At 43.9% G+C, this 16,296-nt stretch overlaps 1 protein-coding gene across 3 annotated transcripts in view; it reads left to right on the top strand.

The window, feature by feature from the left end:
* Nucleotides 1–16,296, top strand: part of NEO1 (neogenin 1) — a 389,148-nt gene that overhangs the window by 137,306 nt on the left and 235,546 nt on the right. For all 3 annotated transcript variants that reach the window (XM_090029933.1, XM_090029932.1, XM_090029931.1), the window contains exon 2: nucleotides 7,181–7,498. In XM_090029933.1, the coding sequence (XP_089886059.1) occupies nucleotides 7,181–7,498 (318 nt within the window). The remainder of the gene's footprint in view (nucleotides 1–7,180; nucleotides 7,499–16,296) is intronic.

Genomic DNA, 16,296 nt, shown 5'->3' with positions numbered 1-16,296 from the left:
GTCAAATAAATCAAACTACTTTTACTGGAAAGTTTTGCAAAAGATCAAGGAAAAAACGCCCCAGAAGAGTATTACCTTGTTCTTTGTAAGGTACTAAAGAAGCACGTATTTGATTAATGGTTGATGAATCTAAATCATGAAGATAAAGAATACATTTTTGAAATGGGTATATCTGTTTGGATTTGGGAGATAATTCATTTAATGCATCTTCTTAGGCTTGTTTGAAGTAGCAAGTATTCGATTTGGCTTCGGATTTGGCTGATTCCGAGGGATAGTGATTCAATTTAGTGATTTGGAATCGCTGACCTGATTCGATTCAGCAGCCGAATAGGGCCGAATCTCCTCTGAATCGAATAGGCTGCAATGGCAGTGTCAGAAGCAGGGGCGTGGTGGCAAGGAGCTCTGCACTCACTGGCTGCAGCAGCGGCACCCGGGGCCTCTGGGGGCTTGTGGCAGAGCCCCGCTGGGATTGACTCCGCTCCCCCGTGGCATCCGTGCAGCAGCCGTCGCATTGTGAGGGTGCAGCATGGCTCGGCAGGGTGCTGCAGGACTCTGCGCACTCTCCGGGAGCTGGGGCCACCTGGGCTGAACGCTACCAGGTTCTGGGTGACTAGTGGAGCTGCCCCAGCTCTGGGACAGTGTGCGGCGCTGTGCTGAGCTGCTCTGTACCTGCATGATGCAACAGCTGCCGGGGTGGGGGGAATCCCTGCTGCACAGGGGTGCTCTGCCATGAGCCCCTAGAGGACCTGATCGCTGCTGCTGCAGCCAGTGAGTGTGGAGCTCTTTTATTTATTTTTTAAAGTGCTGGGATGCTGGGGCCAGGTGGGGTAGTCATTGGGTGGGGCGGGGTGCAGAAAGAGTGGGCAGGGGGTGGAGCTGGGTGGAGGGGTACTTGGAAGGACTGGCAGAGCTGAGGGGGAATGGGGCCAGATGGGGGTCCCCCCATGGTCCCCTCCCCCCTGCTCCAGCTTGCTGCTCCCTACTTAAAGGCATAGATCCCAGGTCCAGCTCCCAGGGGCGGCAGGCGGGGACCTTCCAAATCTCCAAATTGATTTGGTGGCTTCTGATTTGATTCAGACCTTTTAATGGGTCTCCCAGTTTGATTCAGATTTGGAGATTTGGCTCCTGAATTAGGTCAGATCTCTTCTGAATCAAATCGGTTACTGAAGCTTTGCACATCCCTACATCTTATTAATTCAGTTTGTATTGAGTTGGTTAAGGTTTGGTCAAAGCACATTAATTATAACATAAACAGGCATTGATCAGGCAAAATATTACTTCTGGTTTAATGTTTTTAATTTCACAGAGCCAGCAGCAAAAAAATGTCTTCAGCTGTTTAGGGTTAGCTATACTATATAGTGTACAAAATAACATCTTTTGTGGGCAACAGATAACAGCAAAAATTGTAAAACAAAATTTACCAGAAGTTACTTTGGAGAGCGAGAAATAGTAATACTATTGCTTTAAGTACTGATATTATTTTTATTTAAAAAAAAAAAAGCCGCCAAAAATTATTTTCAGTGAAATTTAAATGCTTTAACCAGAACACAAAGCTGCAAAACCCTGAATTTACCAAGATTGAAAATATACTGTCTCTTTTTAACAAACCTTTTACTAGTGAGCTGTTCTAATAGTTAAAGGTTTGAGGGAAAAGATAAGGTCAGTCAAACAACTTTATGAAAAAGCAGAATAAGTTAATTAGTTTGAGAGCTTAAAAGAATGAGAGATTTATCAGAAGGAGAAAAAAAGAGAGGCCATGGTACAAAATAGTTGCCTGGTTAACAAAGGATATGTAATTGGCAACTGGAAATGGATTAATCCAGGGGTGCTTAACCTCTGGCACACAGGCCAGATGAAGCCTGTACAGGCATCATATCTGGCCTGTAGGACTCTCCACAGGTCAGGAAATTTGGCAAAAGGGGAGCCACCCACCCCCATGCCAAATTCCCCAAACCCCAAGCATACTGCTGCCAGTTGTGGGCCACAGGCAACCTGTGAGCCAGGCTGTGACCCCTTCCCCTGTGGGGCTGGGCCATGCCTCTTTTGCACCTCCGCTTGCTTTTGGATTGGGGCCGGGCCACATCCCCTTCACTCCCTGTGGGTCTCGATTGTGGCTTAGCTATGCCCCATTTCCCTGTGGGGCTGAGCCGCATCCATTTCCCTGTTGTGGCCCAGCCGTGCCCCGTTCCCCACCTCCTGCAGAGCTTGGCCACACCCCTTCCCTCTTCACAGGGAAATTTAGGAGATTTGAAGCTATGCAAGTTGTGTAACTTGAACTACGGCCCTGGAGAGAGCAAAGGGAATATCTGTTCGTGATGCTTTCATGACTCTGTGTTGAATCATGAATGCCATGAGACAGGAAAGAAACACTACCATTATTTCGACTGAGCTAGAAGGAAGAAAGACTGCAGGCTAAATTTTTAACAGGACTTAAGCATCATAAATTTAAGAGTCACAACATTAACCTTTTTGTGGTCTGGCTGTCAGAGTGGCATCTAGAGATCTGAGGTGTCTAACCTCCCTAGGTACTGCTAGGGGAGAATTGAATTGGAAACAGTCATGATAGGGATGTATTTTGGGTTGCTGGCAGATGTTCGGTTTAAGGCGGGATGGTATCTGAGCCACAGTCCGAACAGCTGTGCCTCCTACTATGCCGCACATGCACAGCAGGTAGAACAATTGTGGGTTTGGGGATCAGATCCCAATCACGCCCCATTGCTGGTACAGGGGGAGCTCGGGTGCTCCCAGCCACAGGTATCTTGAATCCCTCTAGCTGTGGGAGCGCACAGGGGGGAGGGGGGGGTGTTTCTGAAGTGTTCCCATGGCTGAGAACACCCATGAAATGACTGGCATTCCCAGCCACAGGAACGTGTTGGATCCCTTCAAGGCTGATTGGTCAGGCCATGCATTGAGTTTAAGGCATGATGGGAATCAGCTACAAAGTTACTATGTGTAGTTTGTAGAATAACTTTGTGACTTTTATTGTCTATTTTATTGTGCCATTAATTTAATGAATATATGGCCTGGTTACTACTTAAGGCATAATTAACCAGTTAATAATCTCTTAAGTGCAGTGTCTGCCAGGGGCCTTAAACTTTGCCTAATTGTGGATTGTAGGCTGGCATTTACCTCTTTTTGGCATTATTAGCCCTGAACACTGTCTAGGAGTTAGGGGAATAAGCCATTTCTATAGAAAATTGAGAAAGGAAAGATAGTGCTAGTGGAAAATATGTTCTATTTTCATTTTTTTTAAAAACAAAAAAAGCTTGAGTTTAAGAAAAAGTTGCTTTGAGGATCTCAGTTCTTATTTCCCAGTGAGATGGAACCTAAGCTCCTCAATCAACTCCAGCAAAATTAAAGCAGTCCTGGTAATTAGCTGTCTAGGGAACTTTTCTGGCAAATAATTAAGTACCTGTGAATGTTTTATATGTTTGTGGATTAGGGTTTTGAGAATCATCCTTTTGATTTAGTACCTAAATATCACTTAAATTCACCTTTGGTGCGTGAGTTCTTCTGTGGATCTAGCCCTGGTATTAAGTGATTTGCAGAAGTCCATTGATCATTAGGGATCAAATTCAAATCTTTAAATCCTAGGCTAGTGTCATAAAGCCTGGACCAAGTGGGTAAATGTGCTTTAATGTTGACTTGTAAGGTAGAGAGGAACAAGAAAACTGGTAATTCTAATATTATAAAAGCCTGTGTCTGTCACGCTTTATTCACACTCTGATTGGCTGACAGAAACAGCCAATAGGAGCGCTCCAAGCATGTGGGAGAGCTGTCATGATTCTGAAGCTGCGCTGAGGACTGGACAGAGGGCTGGCCATGGCTCTGCCCCCCCCCCAGAGGCAGAACAGCGGCAGCATGGGGTGCAAGGTGGCAGCACTCCATCCCAGCCCCCTCCCCCCCACCCTCCGTCATTCTTGATGGGCAGTTGGATAACCGCAGTAGTGATTTGTAAGAAGAAAAGCTAAAGTAAACTGGCAAGTACTGTCCAGAAATCTAATAAAATAATGGAACAATTGATTCTTTCTATTAATTTGTCAAGAATAGGCTGGCGATATAAAGTGTATAACATTAAAAAGACTTATTCTTTAATTGTATGGACAGAAAAATAGAGTAAATGCTATCTTTTTTGTATACTTAAACAATAAACTGGTATATAATAAAGTGCTCTAAGGCAGGGGTGTCAAACCATCTGACTTGTTGGCCAGATGAACATCACTGGGCCAGTTTGTGGGATGAACCACACCCAACCGCTTGTGCATCGTCCATGGTGCTGGGCCCAGCCTGTTCGTAGGGCCCACCGTCCCCCAGGGCCAGCACGGGGTGTGCGGTGTTTGCTGCATGCAAGCTGGATCTTGCACTTCAAGCAGCAGAGAGTGTTGGTTTGGGACACCACATGCGGCCTGAGCCTGGACCCCTGTCATGTGCAATACCTGGCGTTTCATGCAGTACAGGGTGTCCAGTTGCGGGCTGAATGTGGTGGCTTTTGCTGGCTCCCTGTGCCGCCCGCACTTTGATCTATGGGTTGGATCCAGCCTGTGGGCTGTTTGTTGGACCTAAGGAATTGGTTTTGTAGTGTTGATGGTGAATACAGACTCTTGCAAGGGAAAACAAATGTCTAGATTACAACTTTGGTCCTAATTCTGTGATGTTTCATATTAAATGCATCTACAAATTGTGACATAAACATGACATCTTAAAGGAATTCAGTTATCCAGTGGTACTCAGTACTCAGTGTCACAGTTAAATCATCCAAAAATTGTGAGTCACTTTTGAAAGGATTGAACATTGATGTAATATTTCAGTATTTAAAACTGCATGCAGCCCACTCAGCCCACTGCTGTGGCCCATGTGACATCCTATTAAATGGATACACAGTAAGTTGTGTTGGTGCAGCCAGCATAAAATACTGAGGGCTGCAAATGTGACCTGCTATGGCAAATAGGCAAGAACTGCTGCTGTAGATCAGTGGTGTTCAACCTTTTTGCCCTGAAGGCTGGATGGGCAGTGCCTTTCCACTTGTGGGCTGGATCTGGCTGGTGGGCCCAATTCAGCATGTGGGGCATGCACATCAGGGGCCTGGTCCAGCTGTGCAGAGAGGAGCAGGGGACTGGCTGACTCGGATCTGGCCACAGGAAGGTAGGGAGCATGGCTGCATGGGGAATTTGGTGACATGGGGAGGAAAAGCAATATTAATTGCCACTGATCCTCTGCTGCCAAATTTTGTGACCGGTGGGGAGCTCTGCAGGCTGGGGATTGAGGACCTCTGCTCTAGATAAATTTACCCAAGCAAGCAAGGGTGTAGGAAAAACTGATCCCAGAGACCAGAGGACATGCTACTTGGAACTGGCTGATAAAATGATCAGTCAGCTCTTAATAACCACTGTTGATGTTCATATCATTGTCTTCAGCTTTCAGATTTAACAACAAATGAATAACAAATATTTAGATCTTAAATATATGGTTTCATGTGGTCAGCTGACCTAGGAAGATGACACTGCATAAATCTTCCATTCTGTTCACCTGTTTTTACCCTTCCTGGTGCATAAGCATTGGAAACATTTGTGTTTTGGAATAAAAGTTTTGATTTTGGGGAGAGTTTTCTTTGATAAATTTAATAGCTACAGATAATTAATAGATAAAAGAACATGGGAAATAAGCCTGTGCAGGAAGTTCAACATCTATATAAAATACAATATTATTTTAAAGTTTACTCATGCCCCTTATAACTCTTGTGGTAACTGTTGATGTGTTACTTTAAGAATTAGTATTTGGAGAGCGTACATAGTAGTAAACTTGCCATTGTCTAAAAAGCAGGAGAAAAAATAAAACGCCTATTAATTGAATGTCTCACACTGTAAATTAAACGAGTAATTATGTAAGAAATTTGTGCTCAACTACAGGTTAACATAAGCTTGAGCTTTAACAAGATTCCCTAATTTACACGCATAGGCGTGCTACAAGTAGTTTTGAAATGTGCAAACACATATAAACATATTTCAAACCACCTTTTTTTTTTTTTGTTACCCAGAGAGAAAAATGTAGGTAAATACTGAGTATCCATTGAACAAGTTAAATGTGGGTGCCCAAAATGTTAATGTTTTTTTCTTTAGTAATATTTTTTTTTGGAAATTGCCTTCCCACAATTATAAGCAACATGAAATATATAGATGATGGCAAAATAAGGAAAAAAGTTTCTTCATAGTGAACGGGAGAATTTTATTTTAAATTGGATTTGGAATAGGCTTGAAACTATGTTAAATGACTTACTCATAGTTAAATGGTATTAATTCGTTGTTTAGGATGCTCTGATATAGAGTGATGATAGTGTGTGGCTAAAGACTGGAGTTTTAAAGAGGGAGGATTGGGTTTTTTTGGTTCTCCTGTGTAGACTTGCTGCCAGTACAATAAATATGACTTTATGTAATAGTTCTGTTTGATGGTACAGGTCTCTAATGGAGTCCAAATTTTGTTGTATAGTTTGGGGCAAACCAATTACTTTTTTTTTTTTTTAAACTGAAATGTGTACGTGCTTATATATTTGTTGATTTATAAGATGTAATATTTTTAGGCAAGGTGTGTGCATCTGTATAGCCTACCATGTTGCCATGTGACAGTATCTCACAGTAAAGTGCTATTCCATGCAGATTATTACTTGTGGTCACATCAGCTCAGAGCTCCCGTTTCTCCTTGCCTTGAGACCTATTACCTTCCTGTTCTGGAACTAGTTTGAATATACCTGCATGGCACTGTAGCTAAACCTTATGTTGTCTGGAAAGTAATGCAAGAATAAATCACAATAGGGCATTAAAAGGCCATTGGTACAAACCTTTGGAACCATAAAGATCCAGCCAATCAGTTTGTTTCCTTCTTAAGCAGGAACACACAATTGATTTTTTTTTTTTCTTCCTGAGGTTTTCCACATTTTCATAAACATATGTTTTAGATGTACCGTACAGTTATTCACTCAAAGCATCTGTTGTGAAAAATATCACTGCTTACTGAGAATGTGGCCTTTCCAAAATATTCAGGGGCATACTTTCAGCTGTAAATGATTACTAGAAACATTTTGGAGGAATAAAGTTTTGTGGGGGATGGGAATGGGGAAAGAAATATATCTCCTTTTAACAAACAGTAGATGGATGAACTGATTGTTAATTTTACTTGCGTTTTGCAGCATCCAGTGTGAGAACCTTCACACCCTTCTATTTTGTGGTGGAGCCCACAGACACGTTATCTGTTCGGGGAGCTTCAGTCGTACTGAACTGTTCAGCTTTTTGTGAGACTTCTCCAAAAATCGAGTGGAAAAAAGATGGAACTTTTCTAAACTTGGTGTCAGATGATCGTCGCCAACTGCTACCTGATGGATCTTTATTAATAAACAGTGTAGTGCATTCCAAACACAATAAACCTGATGAAGGATACTATCAGTGTGTGGCGACTGTGGAAAGCCTTGGGACCATTGTAAGCAGAACAGCCAAGCTCACAATAGCAGGTGAGTCTTTAAATAACTTATTGCATGATGACATAGATGTCTGCTTTTTTCCTTCAAAATCAGAGTGGAACTTTTACAGGTGAAGACAATATTACCCTGGTGCTTAATTTGGGCAACACCTGATTTCTTGAATTGGTTGAGAATCACTATAATATCTTTTTTTACGTATAAGTGGCTCAGACAGTCTGAATTTTAAGGGAATGCTGTTGACTAGTGTTGGGGAACAGGGCCCCAAGGTCACGGTGATTGGGGTGGCAATCGGATACGAACAGGTGGGATTACTGGCATGGAGTTCAGAGAAAGGGACACGTAGCGGATAACAAGGTAGGTTTATTTGGACTTACACTTTGATGAAGCGTAGGTATGATATTCTTCAGTTACAGTATGAAACAAACAACAATAAACGACAGAGGGGTCTGTTGGCCCACGAGGTTCGTAACGAGTCCTTGCTTTCCACCACCGGAACCAGTCCGGTGATGGGTGCGGCTGCCTGTCACTAGTCCCAGGGCTGGTCAACAGCTCGTAAAGGGAAATATACAAACGAGAAGACAACAAAACTGTAACTCAACACGTGACGCCAGTCCGAGTTAATGGACAATGAGTAGTCGTATACGAAGCCGAGGTCAAGAACCAGAACGTGATGCAGCAGAGACCAGGTTTGTAGGAATGAGCTGAATCGTAGTCAACGTGGAATGCCGAGGTCAGTTCAAAGCCAGGTAAACAGTAACTGGGTCGAAGAATCCAAATCGTAGAAATCGTGGAGGAGTAGTCAAATCAGAAAATACACAGTTCGCAACCGGAAGATCGAACATGAAAAATACAGGTAAGTCACTGTGCAGACTCAAGAATGGAACTGGGAATTGAATTCCACACTCTCTCCTACTAGCAGTCCCTGCCTAAGCAGCCTCTGCCTTCGGATCGAGTAGCTCCTTTTCTCCTACTGCATCCACAACATACACTAACGCCAACACCCACGCACCCACCACCAAAGGTGGGGGTCAGAGAGCTTTTAAAGTGACCCTTCCGCCAATCAGGGTGCTCGGTTGGAGGAATTTTCTAGATGCTGACATCATGCTTATAACACACTGAGCATGTGCAGGTCTGAGCTTTATGTGGCAACTTAGCATGCGCAGGAATAAAAGTAGGTCATGCCTGATTGACATGCCTGGAGGTCACCCAGGGGGCGCATACGGGGCTTGCTGTGGAATTTTCCATGATTATCAACTGCGCTTGTCAGGGGATTCAACTCCGGTGTTGCCAGCACCATTCAAGATTTTACTAGGACAACTAGGAGAGAAAAATGAGTAAAGATTTAATCAAATTGACTGGGAAGCTTGGGCTCATGAAAGCTTATGCTATACGTCTCTGATTTAGTTAGTCTGTAAGGTGCAAATCTACCCTGCCTTCTGTCTGACTTTAGACTAACAGGTCTAACTACCTCTTTCTGGTCATGGAAAGGAAAATCAATTGTCTATGTAGAGCCACACTAAAGGCTTCATAAAAATATTTTGTTTTTTTTAAAAACCCAACAACACAAAAAACCTTTTTTGTATATTAAAAAAGAAAGAAAGAGGCCCAGGAACTTAATATTTTTTCCACACACTTTGCCAGAACTTAGATTTTTTTTGTCTCAGTTACTTCCTGGAAGAGTCTTTGGATTACTGCAAAAAAGTAGTGGGCTATGGTAGTTCCCAGGTTCTCACAGTGGACCTTTGTCAAAATCAGGAGAGGTGAGATTGGATATTTCAAAGGCAACAGGAAAGATACAAAATTTTGCTGGGGGATAAACCTCCTAATGTTTAAGTCTCTCGTAACACCTAGAAAAAAGCATAAGCCCACTTAGTTTGTTTGTAGAAATTGTTCTGGGTCATCTTAAAAGCTTGTCCTTACCCTTCTTCAAAATGTCCATAATTAGGGAATGGGAAGTTCTAAGTGGGTGATTGGTTGGTGTGGGGGGAGAGATTGAATTTGATCAGAGGGATTTGCATTATTCGAATGTGTCATGTTCAGTTCGTAACTGAGGCCTCAGCAATGTCTGATTCTCTTTTTTTTATGGACACTGTAGCTTTATGCAAGCTATACATGCTATATGAAGGAGCCTTCTAATGACTTCGCAACAGCAAGTGAGATTTCAAAAACAAAAAAAAAAGAAGCCAAGGCAATTTAAGGAGGGGAAAATGGCCTATGAAGCAATTTTCTTTCGTTTCTTTAATGATGTTTGCCTGCCTTTCTGACAATATTTTTGGTTAATAAATGGCTCAGGGTCATGAATTCCTCCCATCTGGGGTTACAGGATCTCCCCAAGCTATTTCTTGTCATTTATATTCAGATGTTGTCTCTGTTAAATTATCGTGTGGTACTGTTTATTTCCAGTGTTACTGATCTTCCACAGTTCACTTTTAGCTCCGTGTTACAGGAGTGGTTTCCAGAGTGACTTCGGAATAGGAAATACATTCTTACATTCCTTAGAAGTGCTGGCAATAAAGGCAGTCAGTCCTCCACATTTTTTTTTAATCTAAGGCTGGTATCATCCCTTCTCTTCTGAGACAGTGCTGAAATTAGGTTTTGTTTCTTTTTAAACCAGATCATTTTACACAATATGGTATCTCTGTTATCATTTTCAGCCTCTGAACATGAATAGGTAAAGCCAATATATTTAAAAACGGAAGAGAATCCAGAACATATTTTTAAACCATCCAGCTTGTCCCCTCTTCCCCAATAGCATTTTGAAAATCCCACCACTTAACAAATCTGACTGTTACACTTCCATGGCTCTTGGGGCCACCTGTACACATGCATCAAGGCTGTTCTGATGCTCTATAATTTGAATCTACTGAAGTGTGGTAATTGCCACACTCCAGCACACTCCTGTGTCACACGTATCAATGTCCCTATGCTGAAAAAAATCAGCAGGGGCACTTTAACGAAAGCTCATTCAATGAGCTTTTGTTAAAGTGCCCCTGCTGCCATTTTTTCAGTGTGGGGACGCTGATACATGTGACACTCTGGGTGCTTTAATTAGAGTGGCTCTTGGAGCTGCTCTAATTAAAAGCCCCCCCCCCTGCACACACATCCCACATCCCAGAGCATGTGTATAAATGCCCCAAATATTTAAGAGCATGTAATCAGTAGCAGAAATGGATTAGTCTGCTCTGGATGCAATATTCTCAACCCACAGTCAGCAGCTCAGCTGTATTACAAAAGTATTGTTCAGCCATGTATATGGAAATGTCCATCAAAACACACTGTCTTAAAAAGCTGTTTATTCCTGAGAGCTTGCCCAAGGCCCTATACATCACTTAAGCCTTTGAGAAAACAAGGACATAATTGGAGTAGGACACAAATGTAGGTTTACGCTCTTTGATCGTTTGCAGACTGCTTAATTTAACCATGCCTCATTTTCCTATTTGACTGTGATTTTTCCCATTTCCCATCTTTTTGTATATCTTGTTTGTTTAGTCTGGCAGGTCTTGGTGGAGGCACCTCATGTTTATATACCTTGTACATAGTGAGGGTCCAATTTTAGAAGATCCTTGTAGAAAATAACGCAAATAATTAATATTGGAATACAGGAAGGGTTATGTCACACTTGCATAGTTCTCTGCTTGGAGTGTACTTCATCTGTTTTAAAAAAACCAATATAGTGAAGTGTAATAAGCACATCTTAACACTCTGAGTTTGCAATGGATATATTTTTCAATGGCAAAAATACTTGTGAGTACTGCAGGCCAGTCCAAGAGAAGGCTGTTGGTTGTATCTTAATATGACAAAATACACCCAAACTTTCTTGAGTTTTAAATTTTTAAAAAAATTGATATTTTTAATTATGCTAATTTATATTAAGGTTGAACTCTCTGCCTATTCTGACTTGACTATGTAACTTCTTATGGGAATAAGTTATGTTTTAAAACTATTTTCTAATGTTATGAAATGTAAAATGTGCCAATATGAGAGATCTCTTATCCACTGCAGGCAGGCTGGCCTGGCCAGGCCCTTGGGAAGGCTGCAGGAGAGCTGGTGTCAGGTGGGGAGTGGGAGCTGCCTCAGGCCACAGCGGGGGGCCCAGTAGCACTGGAGGTGGGGCCCAGCCAGCCCGTGGATCTCTGCAGGGATGCCTGGCTGGGGCAGGATGGAGGGAGCCCCTTGAGCCCTGCATACTGGGTATGGTATGAGCAGGAGCCGCAGCTGCAGGCTGTTCCCTCAGGCTCTGGGAACAGATGCCGCTCGGGGCCGAGCTGGCCAGGAGCCTGTCATGCAGTGGCTCTGTGCAGTACCTGCCCTGGCCCCTTAAGGAGAGCTGCGGGTGGGCAAGGCCAGAGCCTGGGCAGGCTGGGGCAGTCGTGGTGGCTGTCCCAGGGTCTAGGGTCTCCTGCAGCCAGGCCTTTGCACCGGGGATGGTTCTGCCCTGCCAGTGCCCAATGTGCAGAGAGGCCGATCCCAGAGAGGGAAGCCCCCTGAGCCCGGAGTCCTGCCCTAGCCATGCAGCATCCCTACATGCGCAGGGTGTCTGAGGCCTATCCCTGCGGAGCCACGTGGGCCAGGTCAGGCCCAGCCCACGACGGGTGCTGCTGGGCACCCACGCTTGCCCACCCACCACAGCTGGAGCCCGCAGAGCCCTGGGGCAGCCCCCACTTCCTGCCCAGCCCCACCTTCCTAAGGGCCTGACTGGACTGGCTTGCCCATAGTGCCGATGCCCAGACCCTGCCCCGACTGCCTGGCCCCAGCACTTGGCACCCCAGTGCTGCCTTGCCCGGGTGGGACAGAGTGTCTGCTCTCCTGGGCCCAGGGCTTTGCCACCTGCTGGAAGCCTACAGAGCAGCAGCCCTGTGCAGCACCTGCCCCAGCCCTGTCTATCAGCAGCTCCCTCCAGGGGCCAGCCAGATTGGAGGGTGCAGCCTGGGAACAAGGGGCGAGGGCAGTAGAGCACAGACACCCTCCCTGCCTGTGTTCCCCTGGCTCCACCCCAGTGCCTGCCACCAGGCTGCAACTTGTGGCTGCATGGGACAGCTCAGAGCAGCAACTTAAAACAAAGAAACAAAAAATGTAAACAATTTTCTTGCGTGCCTCCTGGCTTCCCGGGGAAAAATGTCTCCATGTGCCACTAATGTCATGCGTGCTGGGGGTTGCTGATCCCTGGAATACAGGATACTTGTGGCTAAAGTAAGCAATTGCTGTCTGCAATTTTTGAATGCATTACTGTTGGAGACCGTGCTGAATAAGAAATCTATTTAGAAGAGCTTTATGAAAAAAAAAAAAAAATCCAAAAATCACAAAACCCTCATTTCATTCTGAATTCTTGGGTTTTGGATTGCTTTGACAGTGACAGAGTATGTTATTTTGGGGAAATAGACTGTTGGTTGCTTGCTTCATTTTATGTTTGTGGCACAGTGTGATAAACTTGTCATTGTGGCACTGAACAATTGATGATGTTATGCCATGGAAGGTTTCCAACACAGTAGACTATGTTGTTTAAAAAAAAAAGCAACCCACCAAAAAAGCCCTTTTCCATATGTGATGATAGATTTGATGCTTACTTAGCCTTTAGTTCAGTTCCAAGAGAACTTCAAGTGTTTTCTGTCCTCTTTAGATTGGAGTGTTCCAGGCTAACTAGTTATACTGTTAACAAGTGGAGGCAGAGAAAATATAAAAGGATACAGTCAAGTTGAAAGATTGCATAGTTTAAAAATTTGCAAAAGGTGAATTTTGTTCAGCAGTGCTTAGTCACTGTGCATGGCTTATGTCATCATGGAATATTTTTGCAGTAGCATGCCTGTCGATTTAAAAAGAAAATTAAGAGTGTGAAATCAACACCTGTGCAGAAAGCAGGAGCAGAGAATTAGCACATGGTTTAAACTGTTGACCAGCTTGCACTTTTGCAGTCTTTAACAATGCAACACTGATGTTTAAATCAAAGAAGTCCAACTTCTGTACCCGTGGGGACCACACCAGGCATGCTGCAAAGAGACTCCCCCCAACCAGTTGCTGCACTGCACATCTGCATGGCCCATCTCTTCCCCCCCTGCCCTGCAACTTGGGGCTCACCCACTGTGCTGTGCAGGTGTACAAGGAATATCCCTTCTGCTGCAGTGCATGCCTGTGGGGTACAGCAGCTTTTTGGGGGGCGTGGCTGCGTGATGCTTCTGGTGCCAGACAGCTATTAATTTCCCCCACCTTCTCAGCCCCCAGGCACAGCAGCTCCCTGCACTGCTGCAATGTCCAGGCTCTAGTGTTGAAGGCAGGAAGTGGTAAATGAAGGGGAGAGGGGAGGCTGGAAACTCTGGTTGCTTTTGCAGTGGGAGCCATGTGGGGAGCAGCAGCCAGGTGAGAGTCTGGGGGCTGCACATTTAACCCTTTGGGGCTACCAGTTGCACAGCCCTGCTCTAAGCACTGGCTTTGAATGCCACTGTTATGTCTTGCTTCATTCTAGAAACTGCGATAGCTCAAAAATAAAACACTTAAGTTCCTACTCTTGTTAACCTTTAACCCAGGGGTGTCAGATGCATGCCTGGGTTGATCTTCAGGCATGAGCCTGGCCAGAACCAGTGTTCAGGGCTATCCAGTGGAGTGTCATGTGCAGGGTGTTTCCTGTTTCAGCCCTCTGTGCCATATGCATCATGGTTTATGAAGCCAGCATGGCAGTGCAAGCCCCAGAGTGGGACTGGCATGTGCTGCAGGTTGTGTATGGGGATTGACCAATCCACAGGACGGCGCCAGTACGGGACACACTGGGCTAGCTCTGGAGCCAGCATGTTGAGGCTGGTTTGGTGGAGTGCTTCATGCAGGGTCTGTCCAAGACCCACAGGCTGGATACGGCCTGCTGGCCTGTGTTTGACACCCCTGCTTTAACCTGTACTTAAAGTTAAGATTCATTTAGAGAGTTAGAGGCTAGAGTCGTTTTTATTAATATGTTTGCTCATGGCAGAAAGTCTCTGGCCCCATAAAGCTACATTGCTAGTGTTTAATGGTGGAAAGATATTTACATTTTTAGCAAGCTAATAAAGTTATTGTGCCTTTTTTATAAAACAAAGCAGATTGCAAACCTCAAGAGGGTGTTTAGTTTCATTGAAGCATTTACCATTTTTTTGGTTTGCAGGAGTTCAGCATGTCAGAAGCTGTATTAGTTGCAAATTCAGCTTGGGCTATATTTGCACTGTCATTTTGGTCACAATTCTATGTTCTCCCTTTGTTGTTTGTGATGCTCTACTTTTGACTCTGTATAGGTGAGCATTGTAAGCATGCAAGGAAGGATGCATGTTTACTTATCTTAGGAGAACATGCAAAATATCAAATTAATTCTTTTTATTTATACCTCATCTTGCAAAATGAAGATTCACCTGTTGCTTTTAATGGAGAGTATAGTGACATTTTTTCTTTACTACATTTTAAAATAAACCAGTCTGTATTCCCAGTCATTATTTACAAGCTCATGGTGAAATCTTTGTTCTGTCTTAATCCTTGACGAAGTCATTATTAAAGCATAATTGGACATGAAGCAAAATGCCATTGCCACTGAATTTCATACTGATTATTTATCAGAGTTGCAAGTGACAAATAGTTTTAATCTGTGTTCACTAGAAAAGGCTATTGAGTAATTAAATTTAAACTTCAAGTCTTTGTAGCTTGGCTTAAGTTGGATATATTATTCTGTTTCTCTTTTTTCCTAGCACTGTACTGTCTTATGAACTTAATAATATGTGCTTTGACATTTTGTATGCTTGGCTGGCTTGGCTATGGCAATTAATTCTTATGGAAAGAAGTTTTATAAATGAAGTGATATTGTTTTCAGGTACAGTTAGTTATATGACTGAATTTCATATTTTTTTCCAAAAACTAATTCAGAACATCTCAGCCTCCATTTCTTTTGTTTACCGTAGTGATATTTTTTCTATTATGTCATCAATAAAATAAACGTGTTTTGAATAATTTTAATCAACAAGGATTCATGAAACCCTCAGTGTGTTGGTTTTCTTCAGTGAATGAGCAGTTGTTAATTGGCTAGGTCCTTTAATACCAAGACAAGTATTTTGTAACCTTGGAGTGTTTTGTGTGAGGCCTGCATACAGGTCTCTTTTCAGTGTTGAATAGATGATTCTTATTGTGTGATGGATTTAAATAAAGAAGCAGGAAATGGGCTTGCCCCTGTAATCCACTCCATGAAGGAAACGCATGCGACTGATCTCATGCAAGCCAAGTCATGCTGACAGAGAGAGCTCTGGAAGTACAAGTTGCACATTCTTAGGCTAGGGACAGAAGTTGCACATAAACTGGTTTAAGTGATCAGAAACTGGTTTAAACCTGTAACAGAACAGAAGTTCAGTGTACATAAACCAATTTCAAAATGACCAGAACTGGTTTAAGATGAACCTAGTTGGATGTAGTATCATACTTAACTGATTTAGGTCAAATTGGTTTATGGAACTTCTATCCCAGATCCTTTCCTGGTTCAGGCTAACTCATAGTACCCCCAGCATCCCAGGATGCTTTGCAGCCTTGGGCTATGCTGCTTGGTCCAGTGGAGCAGGGACTGCCTTGCCCCACTGCTCCTAAGCTTGCTCCTGCCTGTATCCATCAGCCCGCAGGGGCAGGGGAGCAAACCCCCAGCACCCCTAGCCAGGATCTACACAGCACATGGGGGGAGGGAAAACCCCTGTAGTGTGGTTTTTTAGACCCTGGCAGACCTTCTCTCCCATCCCGCCCACCGTCCCAGCTGCTGATTGCATCAGTGGCTGCCACAGAAGGGAGGGAGGAGGAGTCCTCTGGGCCAGGTGCCTGCCCATGCCTTGTGGGGCTTCTCCCAC

This window comes from Crocodylus siamensis, chromosome 15 (assembly GCF_052110815.1).
Source record: "Crocodylus siamensis isolate JL-2025a chromosome 15, ASM5211081v1, whole genome shotgun sequence".
NCBI lineage: Eukaryota > Metazoa > Chordata > Crocodylia > Crocodylidae > Crocodylus > Crocodylus siamensis.
The sequence above is the reverse complement of the archived record's forward strand: the minus strand, read 5'-3'. Positions and strand labels throughout refer to the sequence as shown.